This window comes from Falco rusticolus, chromosome 4 (genome assembly GCF_015220075.1).
Source record: "Falco rusticolus isolate bFalRus1 chromosome 4, bFalRus1.pri, whole genome shotgun sequence".
Taxonomy (NCBI): domain Eukaryota; kingdom Metazoa; phylum Chordata; class Aves; order Falconiformes; family Falconidae; genus Falco; species Falco rusticolus.
This window is the reverse complement of record NC_051190.1, coordinates 60,188,567-60,210,983: the sequence shown is the minus strand read 5'-3', so window position 1 is coordinate 60,210,983 and position 22,417 is coordinate 60,188,567. Positions and strand designations below refer to the sequence as shown.

Sequence of the window (22,417 nt, the reverse complement as noted above, 5' to 3'; positions counted from 1 at the left end):
CACGCTAGTAACAGTGTAATTTTGAACTAATTGGTGTTGAACTGCCAATCACCTAGGGGGAATGCAAATAGATACTCTTACAATTTCCTTTGAGGTACTGAAGTCTTATGTTGGGGCTGGAAGAAAAACAGAATAATACCGTTAAATTGACCTTAAATGAGCTGCTTTGTGGCTTTCTTGGAGAATCCCTTCTAACTTTTCATTGCTAGTCCAAACTAGTCTCGTCTACCGATTTGATTTATTGGCTAGACAGCGCTGACATTGAACTTTGTGCGTGTTTGAAATAAAGCTAATGTTATAGAGCTTTTAAGAATTTAGCTGCATCCTTTTCAAATACTCTTTTGACTGATCTGAAACGCTGCCTTCCCCTCTCATAAAATATCTTTTTGTGTAGCGACCTGTTGTTTGCTAATATTTTTAAGGAGGAACTACAATAGCACTTAAATGTGATTCAGAATTTCTACTGAAGTGTCTCTTAGAGACCTAATGTGATCACGTTGACTTTGTTGGAAAGACTCCTGTGAATGAATATCAGTGTTTTGAGCTCTGGATTTTTATACTGGGCGGGGAAACAACATATATCTTAAATAAAGCTTTTCCTAGAGACCCTTAAATCAATTATCACAGAATCATTTAGGTTGGAAAAGACCTTTGAGATCATAGCATCCAACCGTGAACCCAGGACTGCCAAGTCCATCACTAAACCAGGTCCCCAAGCACCCCCTCTATGTGTTTTTTAAACACCTTCAGGGATGGTGATTCCACCACTCCCCTGGGCAGCCTGTTCCCATGCTCGACAACCCTTCAGTGAAGAAATTTTCCCTAATATCCAATCTGAAACTCCCCTGGCAGAACTTGAGCCTGTTTCCTCTTGTCCTGTTGCCAGTTACCTGGGAGAAGAGACTGACACCCACCAAATTATGGAGGAGAAGAAGAAAATGTCATATGTTAACTTGAATTTTCTTTCTTTTTCAACCGCTTCCAGTAAAGTTCTTGAGACTTTTTCACTGATCTCTATAGCTATCCTTTTTCTCAACTCATAGTAATTAGTCATTCCATAAAACAGATGTTTTAGACTTTTTTTCAGAGGGAATGCATCAGTGCAAAAGCTTATTTTTATAATGATAATTAGATATGCTTTTTTTTCAAAATGACTTTTTCTCAAAACCTGTGTATTATGATTACTTATTTAAAAAACACTGAGATATTAAGCTGATACTCATATTGCAGGTACTTCAAGTGAACGGTTATTACAAAACAGCATTTGTAGGTCTTACTGGTTTAGTCCTGGGATTTGAGATATTTATGTATTTGTACCACATACACATCATGTCGCTGATAACAGAGGTAAATGTTTAGGCATAGCACAAAGACTGTGTGTTACATGCAAAAATGTGTCTGGAAGAAGCATGCAATTAAATATTCAAAATTAATTTTTTCAACAGTTGGATGTCTCACCGGTAATTCGCATAGAAAAAAAATATCAGTATTAATACTCTGAAATAAAAAGAGTAAAAGTTAAAAAAAAAAAATGCGATCCCAGAAATACGTGTGTATTTCTTGGCTTTCAGATAGGACATCACTGTGCTGGAATATGGAGAATGCGCGGACTGGATGGGCTTAGAAATATACCTTCTTATCTTGTGCTGAGATTGCTGGGTGGATGAACAGACAACAGAAAATAAGGGAATGATGAGACTGGGCTATAAAGTAGCGTCAGTGTGCCAGTAACCTAAGTGCTACTTAGTTTTTGTAGGCAAATGATCACGATACGGGATAAAAGCCCGGACAAGGCTATTAGTCTCATAGAAATTTATTAGGGAGTGTTTAAAAAAGGTCCCTGGAGTGTGGTGCTGTTAGAGGTTAGCCTGCATCCAGAGGTGAGGCCGAGGGTAGGGAACGACCAGCAGGCGAAGGGTGCCAGTGTAAAGAAAGAAAGAAGGTGACAGAGGGGACTTAGGGTTTATTAAGACCTTGGCGCTACCATGGCGTGTTTTTGCAGAGTGAGGTTGGCCTGGAATAGACAGGGAAAATGAGCCCTCTTGATTTATTTTCAAGTGAGATTACTCAGAAATAAAAGGGATGAGAGTGAGGCAAAGATGAGTGGAGAGTTTCTCTAACTTAATCCGGGAAGAGTAGTTCCCGTTTGTGATAGCAAAGAGTAAAAGCTAAAGTAGAAATGATGAGATGATAACTGAGATAGCAGCTCTCCAGTCAGCATTTCAGAGCTGTATCATTGAACACTGTGCAGTGTTTATAGAGGAACTGGAATCAAGGGAAGAAACCACAGTGTGCTTGCACTGGGAAAGGTGGGAGGTTGCGAGAGAGCGGGAGGTGGAAGAGAAAAAGGATGGAGAGGGAAAATGGGCTGGATTTCCTAGAGCCTGTGTAGGGGTAAGAGGAAGGGTTGCTGAGCGACTTTAGGCAGAGATTTAGCAAGAGAGAGAGGAACTAAGATCGTGGTTGTCGGTTTTCAGCTGGTGTAGAGGAGAGAATTTGAGGAATTGCACAACAGTGACACACACATGCTGTAACCTGTATAAAGGAAAATGAAAGAATATGGTTTCAGGGGTGGTTGTGAGGAAGGTGGGATTATGGTTGTCAGAGACACAGAGAGACTGACCAAATCAGGCAAACTTTACATGAGCAGAAGAGGTGTCAACAAGCAGGTCAGCAGTATGGAAACTGAGTTTGCTGGGTAAAAAGGATTGGGGAAAGCTGCAACTGGAGATCTGGCTATCAGCTTGCTTAGTTTGGAGGCAAAGGACCACTTGTCTTTAAGTTGCTAAATAATAATGCCCTTGAAGGGCATCCAGAGAATTTGTTACATCTTGATATATGAATTGTATAGAGGTACAAGACTGAGGCATCTGTGTCAGGCTGCCACACGGTAACTGGGTTTTGGACCTGTGTGACAGTTCAGCAGTAGCTGTTCTCTCGGTTCTTGCAGCAGCTGGTCGGCAGCGTAGGCAGCGGTCCCAGCAGGTCACGCTGCGAAACCTCGGATGTGTTGGACTCTTCCGGTTAGACAGAATTGGAAGGTCCTTGTCTGAGACTCTGTTTTTTGAAAAGTGGTTGAAGAGTCTCAAACATCTGCAGTTTAAAGCCACGCGTGTTAATGTGATGCTTCCTAAATCTGAATCGTCGTGGTGTGTCTTACAGTGCTATAGTTAGTCTCACTCAAAAGAAAACACTGTCGTCTTCTTTTAAAAGGTACATCTTCCACGGTGGAATGCCAGATGGTAGAGTTGGAACGGGAGCTTGAAAAAGTGAAAAGCAAGAAAACGAATCTAGGTAATAAACTTCTTTCTACTGCTTCATGTGGATTGCAGTTTAATAAATGCACATAAGACACTGTGTTTAGCTCGTAGCAGTCGATGGATTCCACTTTGTTCTTAAACAGATGTGTCCATTTCCAGTACTCCTAAATTGTGAGTTTCTCCAGATACATTACATGGAGTCATTGTGTCCCTCTAACAAATTTAAGTAAGGAGTCTAATGTAGATCTTATTTTTAACATAATTGAAGAGAAATTGTAATGCTCTTGACTTCCTTGCATGGAGCTCAACAGCACGGTCTTTTCGTATATGATGATATGATTATTTGGGATGATCTAAGACATTACTTTCCTCTCTGTTTTTGAATTATTTCTGTAAAAGTCAAATTGTGTTTAAGAACAGTAAGATAATTCTCAGCAGGTTTGTTCTTTTATAACTAAAAAGTAATACTTCTGGTAATGGTAACCACTCAGCAGGAGTCAGCTTACTTACTCAAAGGCTTGAGGGATTTTTGCATGTATCAACATGTTAGGTGCAAAACTAAGACTGGTAACAAAAAGTTTTGGGGTGTTCTTTTTAGACGTACTAGTGAAGTCTGGTGAGTTAGTCGTGTCTTTCTTGCTTTATGTTTTAAAAGGAAAATACTGTTTAAATATTTGAAATTCTGTTCAGTCCCTTTAGGACACATTAAAATAGACATCCGAACAGCATATTTTAAAAGTAATTATATTTAAAACTTTTCAGAACTGCTGTATGCCAGAGGAAAAAAAAAGTTCTGGTGAAACAAGCCTGTAAACAAGAAAGAAGGATCTGCTTCTCTATCTCCCCAGCCTTTCTCTGAAGAGACTTCATATTTTTGGCGTTGCTTTGTACAGCTCTTTAGGGTGGATGTTTTTGTGAACCAGTTGGTGTTGGTTCAGGATAAGATTTTGTTAGGATAACTTTTGTTACCTATAGCTATAACAAGAACTTACACAGATAGCTAAATGACTCGTTTTATTCTAAGGTGATTTACGGTATTAAGCTTCTGTTTTTCTCTTCTGAACAGAACGGAAGAAAAAAGCTTCTGCTTGGGAAAGGAATTTAGTGTATCCAGCTGTTATGATATTGCTACTGATTGAGACGGTAAGAATTTTGCCCCCCTTCCAAGAAAAATTATAAGGAATTTTTCAGTCACTTGGGGGAATAATTTTAACATTTTTGAATGGTGTGTTTAAGCAACAAATTTGATATTCTTTTCTTGACCGTTTTAAAAAAACTTAACATTATGAAATCTGGTGGGGATAAACATACAAATTTAAAAAATGTGGGATACTTGTAAATAACGCAACTGTTTCTACTTTTTTATAGTCCATCTCAGTCCTCTTAGTTGCTCTCAACATTCTTTACCTATTGGTTGATGAGACTGCAATGCCAAAGGGATCAGGGGTAAAGTAAACATCTCTTATGAATTTTATAACTTCAGTAAAGCTTTGGAGCCCTTACAAAATCGCAAGTGAGAACTTCTGCTTTAATAACATTGAAACTAATGTGCCTCAGCCTTGACTTTGCTTCTAGGTTTCAGTCCTGTGCACACATAAACATTTGTTACATGTCCTGTTACAGCGAGTTCTTAATAAAACTAGTCCAGAATCTTTTTTTAAGATATAGTGATTCAGTAAATCAGTAATCTGGAGTTTGCATTTTACTCATGTCTCCTACTTTTGTATGGACTAGAAATCTTCAATTTAAGAAAATATGTTAAAAGCCAATATGAAAAGCCTGTCTCGGTTTGTGTTCCTCTTAGAAAACATGACATTTTTTTTCTTTTATTATAAAAGTAGTTCAAGAAAGAACAGCACATTGAGTAGCAGTGTCTTTAACCATGAGGGCGTGTTTTTGTTAACTTGGCAATGCTTTCCCCTGCATGTAGCTGTATATGAGCTTGCAGAGCTGTAAAAGGTTTTTAGTGATGATGTCCGCTCTGTCTGTAGTATTGCGAACAACTGGAAGTGTCATCTTCTGAGACATTTTAGTTTCCAAAGTAATGAGTGGAGCATGTATAAAATGCAGCATGGTGGGTAGATGCAGCATACATAAAATGTGAGTAGGAATACACTTCACTCCAGTTTGAAAGCTAGCTGATGTAGTTGCATAGGGTGGGAGACCTGCATGTTAGAAAATCAGAATGCCCCTTAAATACTGAATTGAGAAAAGGCTGTATTTCATGTAAGATGTTAGGTTTTTTAGTCCTGGTAGAAATCAACTTTATGAACAGTTGCGTGTACCTTACTAAATGATGCAAAGTGTTTTTCTCCTTGTAGGGGCCTGGAATAGGAAATGCCTCTCTATCCACCTTTGGTTTTGTGGGAGCAGCACTTGAAATCATTCTGATTTTGTATCCTTTCTTTAAGAATTCTGTCTGTTAACAAGTATTCTGTCTAGTTTTCTGGGACACTGGTTATTTACTAAGACACTTGCCTGCAGAGAAGAAAGAGATGGGTCAGTCCTTCTCAAGCACTCGAAGTGTTTTTGTTTTTTTTTCTTTGGTTCTTAAGACTTTTAGGAGACTGCTGAGAACCTGAGTGAAACTCGCATTCCTTGGAGGTTCCTTTTTCCTTGATTCTCACAGCTATCTTATGGTATCCTCTGTCGTCGGCTTCTACAGTCTTCGGTTTTTTGAAAATTTCACTCCCAGGAAGGATGACACAACTATGACAAAGGTAAGGTAAAGTCTGTGTTGGTGATGGCCCCCTCCTGTCTTTCTTGCCACCCAAGACAAACTGACTCTTTTAGTTAGTAATTGCCCTGAATGGCTCATTTGCAGTGATCAGTATTTGTTTGTAAGCTGCGTAAATGCAAACTGGAAGATTTTCAAAATGCTGAATGAGTGGGAAAAAGGATGTGCTCTGTTTAGTTTGGATGGCATCCATTCACTTGTAAAAAGCCGGGAGTAGCAGAGCTTGTTAACTAGCTATAGAAAAGCTAGTGAAAGAACTTTTTTCAAAGGAAACGTATTGCTAATGAGTAACTTTGATTGTGCTAACTGTACTTCAGGGAGCTTGTTTGAAATCTGAAGAACTTGGTTGCTAGAAGTAATACAGACAAAGTAATACAAATTTGAATAATTAAACTAAGACTGAGGAGGTCTATTCAAGCAACGGTTTTGCAGTCTGAGGCTAATTTGACTTTCTACAATTTAGCACTGGCTTCAGAATAACGAGTGCTGTTACCCAAGGCTGAGGAACATGCTTAGGTTTTTGGCAAAATATTCCCACAGCTGACAAGGGGAGGTGATTGGTAACCAGGGAACAGATGCTGAATTTAATTAATTATTTTTTTCAATGTGTTTCATTGTGTGTTGTGGGATTTGTTTGTTTGTTGGTTTGGTTAGTTTTTTAAGGTAATGGATAAAGACATTTTTACCATAAAATGTTGAAAGTGAGAAAGTAGGTAAACACACAACACGGTTATAGTAAATAAGTAGTAGGGAGTTGGAATGTCCTTAATGTTTCCTATTGATTGTTTACAGTACTGCAGGAATAGTGTAGAATTAAATCGTGAATGCACAACTGTCTACTTACTTTGAAGAAGTTTTTTGTGTTTTTTTCTTTTGGATTCTGATAGAATTAGAGCTGAAGAAAGTGATCCCTTGTGAGAGAAAGTTTCAATTACTCTTTATAAAGGCTTCACAAACTAGAGTAAAATCGAACAGCTGTGAATTTTTTCGTACTATTTAAAGTAGTCAACAGGCATTCAACTGAAAGGAAGCTCTTTGTTGTAATTTTTTAAATAATGCTAATCCTGCAAGCAGTTACATACAAAGCTTAAGCTGATGTATCAGTCATCTATTCTAAGCCTATGGAATGGTTCTTTTTATAAAAGTTTGCAGGAACTAAGTAAACAGTTGATGCTTTGCAACATGGCAGTTTTGAATTATTTTGAATCTAAGCGTACATAACACTGATTACAAGCAGATGATTACATATTTGCTTTTGTTTTTAACTCGTCTCTTGGATCATCTTCATCTTGTGAAACGCTGTATGGAGAAATGTGACAGAAGTAAGCAAGACTAACTATGCTATTGTAAGTTTCTTTAGGTTCAGTTTGGAGAATGTAACTTCCAGGAATTCTTTTTCATCTTGACTACTGGTTTTAGTTTTCCGTTGTTTTGTGTGGTTTGGTTGTGTTTTTTGCCCTTCAGCAATCCTCTGTATAATTTAAATGCTGTTTGTCATTTTCAAACAGATCATTGGAAACTGTGTCTCTATCTTGGTGCTGAGCTCTGCTTTGCCAGTGATGTCAAGAACACTGGGTAAGTGAAATGGGAGTATAACACATTGTAATAAAGGATGTTTAATTGGGTTAAAAAACAAGAAGAAAGAACAGCCAGTAGCTATAGCCTTCGTAATATGTATTTAATTTGCCACCACTTTCAATAAAAAGAGCATATATGTGTGGTCTTCTTTTTTTGCCCCAACATGAGCCATTGAACATACATTCTATGTACATGAACTGCAGAACATACATGCTAAAAAAAAGATGCTAAGCATTTTCTAGAGAGTAGATTATTTAAAAAGGTAGGTCAGATTTAAAACTTAAAACAGGAGATGGTGTGAAGAGTAGATACAGAGACTGCTTGTTCAGTAGTGTAAAACAGTTTCATGTTCACTGCGAAATTACAGTGCTCAGTTTTTGTGGAAAAACTACGTTTGGGGATTTCAGTATAAAATCTGAGTGCAAATGTCTTTTTATAAAGTTAATGAATCTTAATAAATTAAGATTTATATCAGAAATGATACCAGGCTACACTCATTTTCCCTGAAATAATCTGCTTGCATTCTTTGTTACTTCAGTTTTCAAGTATAAAAATTCGTAGCCCAGCCTAGTAGAACTGAAGCAGTTCTGATTTTATTGTTAAGAACTGGCAGTAGCATTTGAAGTGGAAAAACTGTTTTAACCAGTTGGAAAGAGAAGATATTTTGTATCTTCACTTTGTTTAATTAGGTAATCATCAGCTTGAATTCTTGAAGTTAGATTGCAAGGCTATTATATGTTTAAGTAGTGCAGAATACTTGCAGCTAATGTGAGTTTCATTGAGAACATGAAACGGAACAAAACAAAAATCTTCACCTCGGGCTGTACTAGTCTTAAACACGAGCTGAGGAGTTTAAGCTCAGGCCCACAGACCAGTAACGTGTACCCAGCAGTTCTGTGGCTGATTCTCCTTTCAACCAGCATACTGTCAAATGAAGAGCAGTTCATACTTTCCGGTACTGTATATTTTCATGCTGTGTCTATCTACAGATGATGATTTTTATTAGATTTACTAGATAATTCCTATAACATGCCCCCCTCCAATGCATTTTGGAGGGTTAAATCTTAAAATACACCTTCTAGATCTCATGTTCTAAAGTCTGCAGTAAAACTTCACAAAAATGCAAAAGAATAATTCAAGTATTTAAAGCAGTGCAGTTTTAAAATATAGCCAGTATGCTAAAGATTTAAGTAGCAAACCAGTTCTAGCACTTAGAGCAAGATGTTATGTTGAAAAATTAGTTTAGAAAATTTTTTAACATTAGTATTGTGTCCACTAAGTTACTGCATTCATCACTTGTTTAAAAAAAAAAAAAATCATTGTTAATGATCTACGAGATTAACAGTTGGTAATAAATGGATTCTGTGGAAGTAAGTATACATGCTGGGTGCATTGTTGTCTCATAGGAATCAGATTAATGATAAAACTCTCTTAAAAAAAAAAGACTAACAAATGAAATTCCTGAATAGTTTGCCATAGAGATAAATAAAAGAAGAAAAAAGATGGAACAATTAACACACAGCTAACAAATGCAGTCACAGCTGTCCAAACAGGATTAATAGAGTGTGTTAGAGTACAGTGAGTCATGTGGTGCTTTGCAAAAATATCAGTGTGTTGCACTACATGCTACCGCCCTGTGGCACTGAATAGATAAAAAAGAAATAAATATGTTAAGCAGATTCATAGTCTTTCACTTTATTAAAAAAGTGAGTTTCTAGACTATACAGAAAAGACTAGACTTTATTCTTATGGGAAAGGTAAAAAAGCAAAAGTTACCTAATACATGTACTGACCTTTTTCAAGTTTTAAAAATGGAAATAGGGGAATTTTTTTTTTTTATACGTTTTGTAGCATTCTCATTAGATATGTCGGTGGTGGATGTGTCTAATTGTCATTCTTTTAGAACTCCAGGAAAGTTTTTACTAAAATAAGTTAACTCGGTATCGCTAACCACGGAGAAACAAACTGGGAACGGGGCACTTAATTGTCGAGAATACAGAAAAAAAGAATTGCAAACAAAATTGAATTTTCTGATGTACAGAAGTTTTATCATTTAAGTAAACAGTGATTTGAAACTTATTTGTACAGTCAAAAACATAGTTGGTTTTTAGTTTGTTTGGTAAATTGTCACCAACTTTCTTGGAGAGAGAGAGAGAGATACGTGTTCACTAGAGATGTAGCTTTCTGTTTGGTTACTGAATAGTTTTTCAAATTGCAGTCATGGGAATTTTTTTTCTCTGTGGGCTGAGTAGATACTTCTGTAAGAAAGTCATCAAAAGCTTTTTGACCCTTTTCTCCCACAAATTTACAAAATGATATTGTCTCAGATCTTTTCTGATGAGCAGTGGCTTTTTCTTTAATAAGAAGAAAATGAATGTAACTTGTGGACAATATTTTTCCCACCTGCTCTAACAGAAGTGTCAGGCTTCATTGTTGTTTGTCCTTATAATGCCTGCTCTATTGCTGGCTATTCTTCTGAACCTCTTTGTGTCAAGGAGTATTATTTCTTTTCCAGAGAACTCTTCACCCAGTGCTCTACCTGGTTTTGTTTCTTTTCCTTTAAAGGTCTTATAGCTTATACATTTTAACCTGCTTCCCAATTTTCCTGTAGCTCTACAGTCTGATAAAACACTCCTTCAAAAATATTAAGGATACTGTTTGCCTTCAAGTGTGAAAGCATCTCTGTGTTTATTGTCCTTCATCTGTTTACTGGTTAATTCAGTCAGCTAGTTTTTGGTTTTGTGCTAAGGCCGCCTTTGCTTTTTTGGTATTTCTCCCTGCTTCTCTTGTTGTTTTGATCAGCTTCAGTGATTTTTTTGTTTTCTTTATCCTTTGACACTTGTTTTAATTTTCTTCATTTTGGCATGTCTTCCTGGGATACCAAATTTGATTCCCATGTTTTTTATTTAAATGACTGATGCTGAGTACAAGAGGCGTGTGTATCTTTCAGTGTTGTGATAGCTGGCTGTGAGTCTTGGGTATCGAAGTACAATGAGAATCATGTGCCAGGTTTACCCTTTGAAAGGATGGTAACTGACCCTAAATTCTCTCTTTCTCTCTCAATTTATTGTCACTGTTGAAGTCACAGTTTTTAAAAGCCCCCAAACTCTTTCAAAATAAGGTTGATAGAAAACTCGCTTCCAGGAACTTTAGAGCCAGGGTTGTTTTCTGATTGCTTAGTTTTCTGCTGCCATTTCAGTTCTGGGGCAAGGTAAACTTCCTTCCTTCCCACTATTGCTTTCAACTGTGAGAGCGCACATCACTTTGACATCATCTGTGCCAAATTTTTTGGGGAATATGACTCATCGGTCCTGGACAACTGCTGTTTGGGTGTCATCTTAATATTCTGCCCTTTACTCAGTGCAGTCCTTGATGTAGACCTGGCAAAGGAACGACCTGTGGTTCTTCCTCCTCTGCCCTCTCAGATGGACCCTACAGCTTGTGGACACTTCCACGTTTTGGAAAAATTTTGCTCCCTTAGCTGTAGTGATTGACTAGCCTTTGATCAGCACAAAGCCCAAGCGTCAGTATTATGAGCTCCAGTGTGAAGAAGACCTGTCAGCACTGTCTTTCAGCCAAACTCTTTTCCTCCTGTGCAAATGCTCTGTGGCTATAGTGGTGGGTAGATCTAGGAAAAGAACTGCAGCTGGAAAGATGTCTTTAAACTTTGGTTTAAAAGCAGCAGGTCTGAAAAAACAGTTACAGAGGCTTAGTGTTTAAGATGCTGTGGCTCTTGTGGAAAGGCTTTTTGTTGCCTGTATTTTTTTTAGTAAGCAAGCCCACAGTGCTTTTCATCCTTCACTAGGTTAGATAAGGATTTTGTAGAAATTGAGATTTCAAGCAATTTTCATACTAATACTGATTTTTTTTTTTTTTCCTGGATACATTTATTGAAATTATAAAAGCAGAATTCTTATCTGGAATAGACAATGTAGTTCAGCTCTACGTTATTTAAACATTTTACTAGGAAACTTAACTAACATTTTGATATGTGTGTTTTAGCGGCCAGTGAAGTAGCAAATTACCTTGAGAGCATTGTCTTGTGTGTTTAACCACATGTTCTGTAGTGTGTTGTCTGAAAGAGTTTTGCTTCCATGTGTAAAAACTAATAGAATGAAATTATTGTGTTTTGTAAAAAATGTAATCAAGATTTTGATGTATATCTTAAATGTGATTTTAACAGGAATCACCAGATTTGATCTGCTTGGAGACTTTGGAAGGTTTAACTGGCTGGGAAACTTCTATATTGTATTATCTTATAACTTGCTCTTTGCTATCATGACAACGTTGTGTCTGGTCAGAAAGTTCACTTCTGCTGTGCGAGAAGAGCTCCTGAAGGCATTAGGTAAGACAGTGCTGAAAACTTTGTTTGTGCTTGAACGTTTCCAGCATTGATACCGTGCTGTGCTACTGTTAAAGTTCTGTTGAAACTCGCAGAAAACTCTTGTTTCGGTGGAAGTTTCTTTAAATTAGGGTGAGAATGCATAGGTTTGTGTTATTTTTTGAAGAGTCAGGAGCTGAGGTGCAACATTGATCTTAATGCGACGTCTGTGTACTTACGGATCTGCAGTTAGATTTTTCAGCCTTTAGAGAGCACAGAAACATTCGCGTTGCTACTCAGCAGGTATTCCAAAATAGAACTCCAACTTGTGTGTGGGTTGGCTTTTTTTCTTTTTTGTTTAAAGCAACTTATTAATTCCTTAAAAATGCTTTAGTGGAAATCTTAGCTGCTTTGTTGTGATACTTTTTTTTGAGCACTACATGTTCAGAAGATCTTTGTAGAGAATACACAGGATCTTTATAACTGGCTGAGTAGAACCTGTACTTGATATAGTCAAAATTTTGATCAAATTGTGCGTTCATGTTTCTGGGCCATAGAAGAAAGGCTTGAAAAATATTTGATACTAAGAGGGTAAAAATTTAGTAATTGTGTTGTTACTGCATTTTATCTTTACTAATTAATGAAGCTCCTACCTCTTTAGAACCCTAGAGTAGTGTTTGCTTAAACTGAGAGGACTAATGGTAAAACTTCAGTGTTTATTTATAACCGGTTTCAGTTTGTAGTGTCTAAAAGGTACTTAGGTTAGTTTTCACCGATTACTGCTTTCCAGAATTGTGACCCTGGTAAACAAAATCCAGGCGCTTCCTAGAGTGCACCTCTGCTGGTGGCAATTAAGTTAAACCCAGACCTACTAAATAGGGAAATACAAAATGACTGATAGTGTAGGATTAAAACAAACCATTCTGTGACTTTTGATGTTGCGTTTTGAAGCTCCGGGGGAACGGATTAGTGGGCCAGGGGTGTGTAAATCTGTCCATTGATTTTTATGCTGAAAATATTTTCAGAGCAGTTCCATTGTTGATTGAGACAGATACATGGTGCGAGTATGATGTATTTGACATTATCCCCCAGCTTTTAGTTAAGGTCATTTTATGAGAAGACCTTGATTCATCTCTTTCAGTTGACTTGCATAATCCTATTTTTTTTGTGCAACTGTTTTGACTGTAAAGGGATTATTTCGTATAATGTAACGGCTGTTGTAGAGCTCTGAAGGAAATAAATTAACATCAGTCAGCATGGGCTTATAGCAGCAGGTCTAGTAAAACTTTAAAGTTTCTGTCTTAAAGCAAATCATGTAAAAGTTTTATCTTGATAATTTGTGGCACTATACTGTATTAAACACAATGTTGAATAAATATATGTTGACGGCAGATTAACAAAATTCAAAATGCAGGCATAGGAGGATAATGGTCACTGGATGGCATCATTCTTGCGGATTCTTTAGGGGTTTTTTTTGGCCTCTTGCTATCACGTATTACATGATTTTTGCGTAAATATTGTGATTAAAATGGAAAAGCAAAGTAATTAGTGAAAGGTTTGCATTTGACATAAGCAGGGAGTTATAAATCCTGAAGAGTGCAGGTTCCTGACACAAGCTGGGTTTGTTTTCAACACTATACATAACAATGTCTGTTAAAAACTGTCACATGGCATTCGGAGAATGAGAACCAAAATCTGTGTGCTCGTTACTGCCCCATGCTGAAAACTGTGATGCTGAGGACTAGAGGTTGGTGGAGCATCATAGCTCGTTAGTGGGAGGTAAATGCCTCCTGCAGGCCTGTGACCAAGAGAATTCATATAATATTGGGACTTGGCAACAATACAATATTAAGCGGGGGTTTTTTATATAGCAGTGCAGTCAAATTTGGGATTCCAATGATGCAAGAAATTTAGCTTGGTATGTCATGGCACTTCAGTAAAATGTTCAATACAATTCTACACCAAATGAATAAGAAGCTTTTACCATTTTTGATCCTTAATTTTAGAGACTTCATAGATTTATCATCTTTCCCCATCTCTCCTTGACCAAAAAGAGTGGTTTAACTAATTGCCTGGAGCAGGATGGGACAATTTATAATTAGCACTCATAGTAGAGAACTATGCAATAAGAACAAATGGGTGAAAATGCAGACAAACAAATTGGTAATATCATAGGCCTAAAAGTATTATTAGACATACAAACAATTTAGAGGAGTGATGTGGTCATCACCAGTGATCTTAAGAACAGTAATGCATTCTTTTCAGAAGGATGCTGTATTTAAAAATAAATAATGTAGGCAATTATTTTGGTCTTTGTAGGCTGACAGAGTAAAGTATTGCAAGTCTTTCTGGGTTTTTAACATCTAAGCCTGTGATTTAGGCAGTGTGAATTTAGGCTTCCGTCACCTCCATGCTTGTTCACTGTAGTGGACTTTTCTCCCTTAAAACACAACTGAGGGAATTTCCCAGAAATAATTCTTACCTGAGCTAGAATGTCAGTTTTGGTCTTCAGCAAACCCAAAGTCCTTAATCACAAAGTAGAAGTTGGTTTGTTATGTATTCTTTTGAATACCTGTACGCTTGAAACATGGGAGAATCTCAGTTTTTCCTTATCGTGTAATGTTTTGCAGGATTAGATAAACTTCATCTGTCAAACAATCCAAGAGACTCAGAGACAAAGCCGTCTGCGAATGGGCATCAGAAAACACTGTGATTAACAATCACCTGCAATCAACAGAGCTGAAAACATCAACCTCATGGCATTCCTGTCATCTCATCAGCATTTTTATATTGATTTCATTTGTTGATAATTTGGGTCCAACCTTGTCTCATTTTTTTTGATGCTGTGTGCTTCTGAGGAAGTTACGTGTATCAGATTCTTCTCTTTCCAGTGAACTTTCGGTCTGCTTGTTTATTTCCCAGTAAGTTAATGCAGGAGGTGCCTTGAAGACTGGAAGCTGAAGAGAATAATGCATTCCTTTTTATTTGTTGAAAGCCTCACATTCTTAGATATAACCCTGCTGCCATTTGAATGCACAGTACCTCCTGTGTTGTACAGACACAGCTATAAAAGATAACTTTGGGACTTGGTTTAAAAAAAAAAAGATACACTTGAAGCCCAATATGACCCTTACTGGAAATGTAAAATACCTGGAGTAGGTATCCTTGACAGTAGATAAACACTTCCACTAAGAACATGTTAAAAAAAAAAATCGCAGTTCCTTCCATGCTGGAGCAGTAGGCTCTTCATAGTCTAACGTCACAGAGCTTTCTTAGAAGGCCAGCGGTCACAGCTTTCTGCTCTTAGCTGTACATGCCAGGTTGCTTCTCTGGTAGTCAGTGTCTTACTGAATAGTGAAGTACAAGATGAAGATTAACTTCAGTGTTAAATCTGAGCCTAGTATGCTTTGTAAAAAGCTGTGTAGACCCCTTGGCACAGCTCTTACAGTTCTGTAAGCCATTGTGCCACGGAGGTCACTTACCCTACCGAGTACCCCTGTAAAATTCTTGATGAACTACTGTGTATAAGCAGTACTTGTAATCAATGCAAGTAGCACAGGCCGAGGAGGCCGCAACTGCAGTTTTTTACAATCTTTAATTTGAATTAAATTATTTCTCTGAATTTATACTATAGTTACCAGGATTTCTGTTCAGTGGCATAATCCAGTATCTTTCACTAGCCCGTTTTTTAATGTACACATGAACATGTATATAGGCCTGTATGTGTAGATATCTTAAATTAAATTCTAAGCTTATAGAGATGACGTAGGTGTCTTGGTAAGTAAAACTTGTGTTCAGTCTTGGTAGTATGAATTTCTGTGTTACAGTTTAACTGCTCAGAGGCCTTAGATTCAGGATGGCATTGGTGGGTGGCAATTTCCTTTTTCGTAGCATTACTTCAGCCTTAGGAGTCCTTTAAAAAGTTTATAGTAAAGAAAAACCCCCGTCAACCAAAACCCAAGTGTGTGTTCAAAATCTGGTTGCGCTTTCATTCTGCTCTGCCACAATTAATCTTCAAACAGGTTGGAGAGGGGACACCTTCCGTGTGCCTGTTACGGAGCGAGTCAGATAATGTTCCTGTGTATTTCCCATTTCTGTAAAACAACAAGTGTGTCTGTAGTTTGAAGTCTCACAGGCAATCAAGAGGTGACAACTAGCTTTCCAGTGTGGTTCCAAAAAAAACCCAAACAAACCACACCTTGTGTCAAACACCCTTTGGCTGTTCGGAGGTGGCTGGTCTGGGCTGTGGGTGTGTGAGCCCCCCAGCCCTGCTGCGGGTGCTTCAGCGATCAAGCTCCAGTAGATGTGAGGATTTCTCAGTTTTTTTGCAGTTGCCTTTTTCTGACTTGAACTGGGGCATAATGTAAATATTGCTGTGGTAAATATGATGCTAGAGAGTTACTTTTTTTTTTTTTTTGTGGTTGCTTTAAATTCAAGGCTTATTAAAATGACTATTGATGTGTTGTAGAATCTTGGAAGACAAAGTAAAATTGCTTGATTTCACTAAGATTCACAAGCATCTTTTCTGTTGTTTGAGTTCAATGCTGACGTTTGAGTGAGAAATCTTTATGCAAGTCAAAGTCCTGTAAACAAGAACAGGGAGCTGTAACGAAAAGTTATTTTAAAATGTGTTTACATTTAAAATATTGGAAGATTTACTATTAGGAGCGTCATTCAGGTATTCTCAGAGCTTGTAGCCTTATGTATTAGCGTTATAGTTAAAAATAACGGAAATGTATCCACTTGTCCATGCAAGTGATTGTGTGACCAAAATTGTCCTGGTGTCTTTAATGGGGCTGGTGACTTGTGTGTGAGTCTAGGTAGCTTTATTCAAATATTTCTATTACAACTTAAAGACAGTTATTTAAATACAGTCTGAAACTGAATAAATGAATTTAAGGAATAAATGTAGGGAGTGTGAACCAGCATAGGTCTTGGCTCTTCGTGTTTTTGGAGAGATGTTTGTCCTGGCATCAGTGACCCAAGAACACAGAAGAAGATGGGATTACAATGTGTATGTGGTTTCTGAAAGTGAGTCAGGCAATTACTTCAATTGAGCAGAGACAGTCCCTGCTGACAAGCATACGAGTTTCAGGCAAGACTGTAAAACTCTCGTTCAAAACGAATGTTACAGCCTTGCCTGCTCCCACCCCTTCTGCGGGGTTCCACCATCTGAGCAGCTGTGTGAGCTCAGGCTGCGTTAGGGAAGCGTTTACACCGAGCTGTGGAGGGTGGTTAAGGTGCTGTGTGGTTTCCAAGGTGGATGAGAAATTCAGAACTACCCTGCGCAACTACTGACAGTGTTTTGTTCTGTCCACATTAAAACATGCCTTTGGCTTTGAAATGACATGCTTGTGCAAAACTTCTTTACAGATACAATGCTACCCCATATACTTTGTGTAAGATACAGGTCACTATATACTTTTAACAGAAGCATATGGTCACTTAAATACAAGCAACTGGTAATTCATTAATGGATATTTCGATACATTCCTAGTATTTTGACTCATGTAGAGTCAGGTGGTCTATACCTTCAAGGTATATACAGCTGATCTTAGTAACATTAACATCTGCCTCACTTCTCAGGAGGCAAAAAGCACATAAATGCTTCCATCTTCAACTAGATACCACACAAGACCAAAAAGTAGATGTAAACTAAGTGTTTTAAGTTAGCTGTTTCTCAGCTTTATTCTGTGTTGGTAGCACAATATTAAATGCAGTGGCAGAACTGTAATCTTGCGGGTTTTCTAAGCGTAAAGCACACATGCTTATCCCTTTAAGCTAAAAAGTAATAGTATTGGTTACTGTACAGTTTTTGCATTCATAGGAAGCTTTGTTTACTGTCTGTAATGTAATGTTTATCTTTGGTCTTGCTCCTCCACTACCTTTTACCCTGTTGACTGTTTTTGCGTCATGGAAATTAAAAAGATTTGTCAATGTTTTCCTTGCCTGGCTCCAAAGTACCACCTTGAGTAGCAGGGAGGCGCAGCAGTGTGCTGCCATCAGGCCTGTGCAGACAGGAGCTTGTGCAGCCGTGCTTAATGGGATGGGCACGCGAGTGGATGCTGCAGGGTGACACTTTCTCCAGTGTGTCACCAGGAGCGATCAGTTGGAAGGGGGCTGCAGCCCTTGTCTGTCCCACCCTGTGTGTCCTGCTCGCCCCTATGTCGCTGCAAGCAGCTGATGCCACGTCAGGTGCTCACATGTTCCCACTGCTGCGCAGTAAAGACAAGATGGCCCTCTTCTTAAAGAACTTACAATCTACTTTAGACAGGAGTAACGCGGAAACAAAGAGCAGTTGGCCTCTTCATGCGTGTGACTTTTCTTGAATTTTGTAAGAACATTCTAGGTTATTTTCCTTTCTTTTCCTCCTCTTTCAGAAGCGGATGAGCTCAGGAGGTGTACGTACAGCAGCTGAGCCTTACACTTAGCTAGCATCTACAGGTTTGAAGGAAGACAGCTAAATCCTGTTGGTTTACATATACTCTGATTTTTAATCTAGGTAAAGTCATTTAAGCAGACACTAAGGCCACGTTAACAAGCTCTTCAAAAAGAAATGTGCTTGGTTTTGTTTAAAAAAGTGTTGATGTGAACTGTCAACCTTTAAATGCTTTAAGGAAATAAGATCCCCTACCCCCTAGTGTTAATATTTGTGTTGGTTTTTTATTTTAGTGCTGACTTGAGACAATATTGTGTACACTAACTTCCCTCCCCAGCCTGTGTGTTTCAGGAGCTGAAACCTAGAGCTCCTGAATATTGAATTTACTATTGGTAAACTGGCAAGTTATTTCAGTTGCACTAACAGCATTTGAACTTCCAAAAATGCCGTTTTTGAGTCCATCCTGTTCAGGGAGAGCAATCTCTCCCTGTCACTAGCTGTCACCCAGGTGGTGAGACCCTCTGCCACCTTTTTCTGCTTTGCCCCGTCCCCTCACCTCAGGCAAAGAGTCTCTCGTGCTGCCATAAGAAGTTGTGATGCTCCTTTTCTGTTCATGGCGTGAGGAGGTCAGCCTGTGGTCTGTCTGCCTGCTGCACGCAGTTGTAGTTGCTGAATTGGGTTACTTCTGGTTGGGATGGCAGGCTCCTGGGGTTTCCAGGGGATAGCTGTGCAGGTTCTTGAACTGTTGCTTTTCACTTTGGGCTCTGTTTTGTTGGGACTAAAGTAATTCAGGATTTGCTGGGGGTACGTTTTTGTGCAGCCCGTTCGGTGTTTGGCTTGTTGCTGTTTCAAGAATGCTGTGTCATTCTGACTGGAACTGTTGTTCCCCCAGACCACGTCCAAAGAGGATCTCCTACAAGTTTCATTTTAACCATTAAAACCTGACAATATCGGTCAGAATTTTAGGAAGCAGAGCACATCTAAATGTGACTTCCAGAATCCCCACTGTGCCCGGTAACTGGGAAGGGGAGAAATGACGTGGAGCTCACCTGTGTAGACAGGCTGTTTTTGAGTCTTTTTCTAGTCAATCTTCGAAAGTCCGTGTTACTAAAAATACATTTTAAAATCCTTAACTTCATGAAAGTCGGGGGTGATGAAACTTTTTTCTAAATCAGGCCTTAACTCTTGACAACATCTAAGATCTCTGCTTGCTTTCCTTCTTTGTGTTTTCAAGTCATAATCTTATTCGGTGGCGTTGCTGTTAACAGATACTCTTCTTGATGTAGACAAAATGTGAAATAACAGAACAAGAAGAATCTACGTAGATCTAATGTTTGATCTATAAGCATACCAGAAGGAAACTTAAATGGGAAGTTTTTTTTTGAAATGTGTCACAACTGAAGCACCTAAAACTCTTCTCTCAAAGAGAAGAAACACATGTATTGTTAGTATATGTGAGTTAATTGTATGTTTTCTAAATATGCCAGTAATTCACTAACACTGAAAAGAACTTCATAAATTCTTAAAATCTGTTTTGTAATTCACAGTGCAACAGTATCCTTGACTTCACATTTACAGAAGCCTGTGAACTTTTGAAGATAGTTTTGTCTCGGCAACAGAAAACCTGAGGATGCTTGCTAGTTCTGTGTTAATTACTGTATTTTTCTAAGTAACTTTTTCAGTTTCATTTATTGCTGGTAGATTGGGGTTTTTTTTGTTAACATACATAGCATTACATGTTTTGACAAGTCTAGAAGGTGACTCCAGACAGTCAAAGGGATAGTGTCAGAAATATCCTGTAAATGTTGGCAATCCTGACATACCCAATTCCAGACTATTTAAAAGCTGTGTCTGTAGGAAGGCCTCACGTAAACTTAGAGATTAGGAAATCCCAGTTCTTAAAGGCTGTAGGTATCTGGCAATTCATTTGTACCTACCACTTTGGGATATTGCTTCTGAATTGCTTCTGTATGTTTGTTGTATGTGAACCTCAAGCGTTGCTGCTGCTTCTGCCCCGCCCCCCCCCCCCCCCCCCCCCCCCTTCCTTTCCATTAAGCTGGGGTAGTCTGCACCACTGGATGAAGCTCCTTCTACGAACAGTGTTTTGTTTTGCATTCTTCAGATACTCTGTGCTTCCATAGGTACCAGCTATTGAAGTATGAGGGCACTGGCTTTGATTTTAATATATTTCTTTTCCCACAGAATCTATAAAGAGACATTCCCTAGTTAGAAATGTTCTTCCATTATGAAAATTATTTATTCATTTATACTTGATCTGTTTTTTACCACTGGATTCCATTAAAACAATTCTGACATTAGGGTGGGTCCTTTAACATATTGCCAAGAGCTCATGTAAGTCTGAAGTAGGAGCAAGGTGAAAATGGTTTAGCCATTGCATATGTATGTGCTTGTAACTCTCAGTAGCATAAGGCAACCGGCTTACTCCTCAGTGAGAGAGTAACGTGCTTGTACAGCCAGTGTGAGCTGGTGGTGATGCCAGTTACTCTGGAGTAGCTGATGTTCTGTGGACCTGCCCTTTGGTTATCTTCCTTGTAACTTGTAGAGCAAGGCCACAGCTGCTGATTTGTCTTGCTGCCGTACTCTGTTGGAGATTGAGATGCGTCATCCCGGTGTGTAACTCTCATGTTTTGGTCAGTCAGACTTTGCAGGGTGCCAAGGTAAGGGCCCTGGTGTGTTTTCTGTACCTTTGTATTTCATGTGTATGGGCATGTTCTGCGCCTTCTCTCTCTATGTAGAACAATCATTCAGAAGGGTGGCACGGTGGTGGTACCGAATCGTGAATATGATGGATGTGTTCAAATGCTGAAGGAGAAAATTAGCTGGTGCATGACCTGTCTTTCCCCCCTAGCTACAAGTTTTCCTAGTCTGGGCCAAAATACTTCAGATTCACACAATCTGTGCAAGTAGCTTTCTCCTCCCTGGCTTTATATGACAAAACAAAGTTGAGCTACTTCTCATTTTTTAAAGATAGGTTTCCAAGTATTTTTGTGTTATGTGGCTTGACTTCTATTCCTTTAAAAACAAATGGATAGAAAATGAAGGTATGTTTTGGTCATGGATTTGAAACCTTAAAAGTGTATGAAACATGTGCTGTGTACGCACCCCCCCACCCCCACCCTAGATTTCCTTTGCTTTCCTGTAGGGTTACGAGCCGAGCCCTGCATTACCTCAATCGAAATGCACATTGTTCGTGTCCTCACGAAGCTCTGTCTCTGAAACCCCCGCTGAGGAGACTACGAACGTTCTCGGGGTGCTGCTGACCATCTCGTCACGTGGGATGGGCTTCACATGGACTTGGGTGATGTAGCCATAAAAACCCAGTTCTGAACTGGTGTTTCTATGGATTTTGCTATTGCTGGCACTGTTAATGACAGCAGCAGGTAGCTTGTGTCATGCACTTTCACATTTCTCACTACCGGTTAAGATTCCAGTTTACAAAACAAAACAAAAAAATTATGCACAATCTTAACTGCATGAGAGGCTGAGAGATGCTAAATGGAATCTGCGCTCCCCTCTTGGTCCTATTTGCACTTCAGGCTTTGTAAACTCTGCATTCTTGAGCAACTGATGTTCCTTTCACATGGGTGTGTCTTTGACCAAGGTAAAACATAGCTGAAAAATTATGCTTTTAGCGTTACTTAATCAGAGCAATTCTCTGTATCTGTACCTTCTCCCCACCAAATCCTTCCTGGCTTATTTTAGGTCACCCGAAAATATGTTTTATAATGTTCTCCATTGTGGATACTTTGCTGTGTTACAAACAAATGAAAGTATTGCCACCTTAGGTTGAATTTTTTGTGAAAAGCAGTGGTAACGTGGCTTTTTTTCTCCTTTGTTTGAACTGTTACACTGAATGTTTTGTAGGATTTTTTTTTTTTTTACTGTGTTTTCAATAAAGTTGAAGTCTGATTCATAGTGGAGTTTTGCTTTTTTTTGTTATTTGAAGCAATGAAAAAAAAATTACTGGTGGCATTCTAAATTACTCTGTCAGTCATTGGTGTGAATAGTTGCATTCCTCTCTCTCCTTCCTTCCTCCCTGCAATTTAACATGCATTTGAGATTCTCATATGGTCAGGTTTTTAAAATACATGGTGGAGATTTCTGTACATCCAGAGGCATTC

General features: G+C 38.5%; 1 protein-coding gene across 1 annotated transcript in view; it reads left to right on the top strand.

The window, feature by feature from the left end:
- LMBR1 (limb development membrane protein 1) overlaps window positions 1-22,209 on the top strand; it is a 76,949-nt gene extending 54,740 nt beyond the window's left edge. Inside the window, exons 10-17 of the mRNA XM_037383207.1 lie at window positions 3,214-3,294; window positions 4,327-4,403; window positions 4,629-4,706; window positions 5,582-5,655; window positions 5,890-5,980; window positions 7,506-7,572; window positions 11,759-11,920; window positions 14,527-22,209. Coding sequence (XP_037239104.1) covers window positions 3,214-3,294; window positions 4,327-4,403; window positions 4,629-4,706; window positions 5,582-5,655; window positions 5,890-5,980; window positions 7,506-7,572; window positions 11,759-11,920; window positions 14,527-14,609 — 713 coding nt within the window. The 3' untranslated portion in view covers window positions 14,610-22,209. The remainder of the gene's footprint in view (window positions 1-3,213; window positions 3,295-4,326; window positions 4,404-4,628; window positions 4,707-5,581; window positions 5,656-5,889; window positions 5,981-7,505; window positions 7,573-11,758; window positions 11,921-14,526) is intronic.
- Window positions 22,210-22,417: the final 208 nt, after the last annotated feature.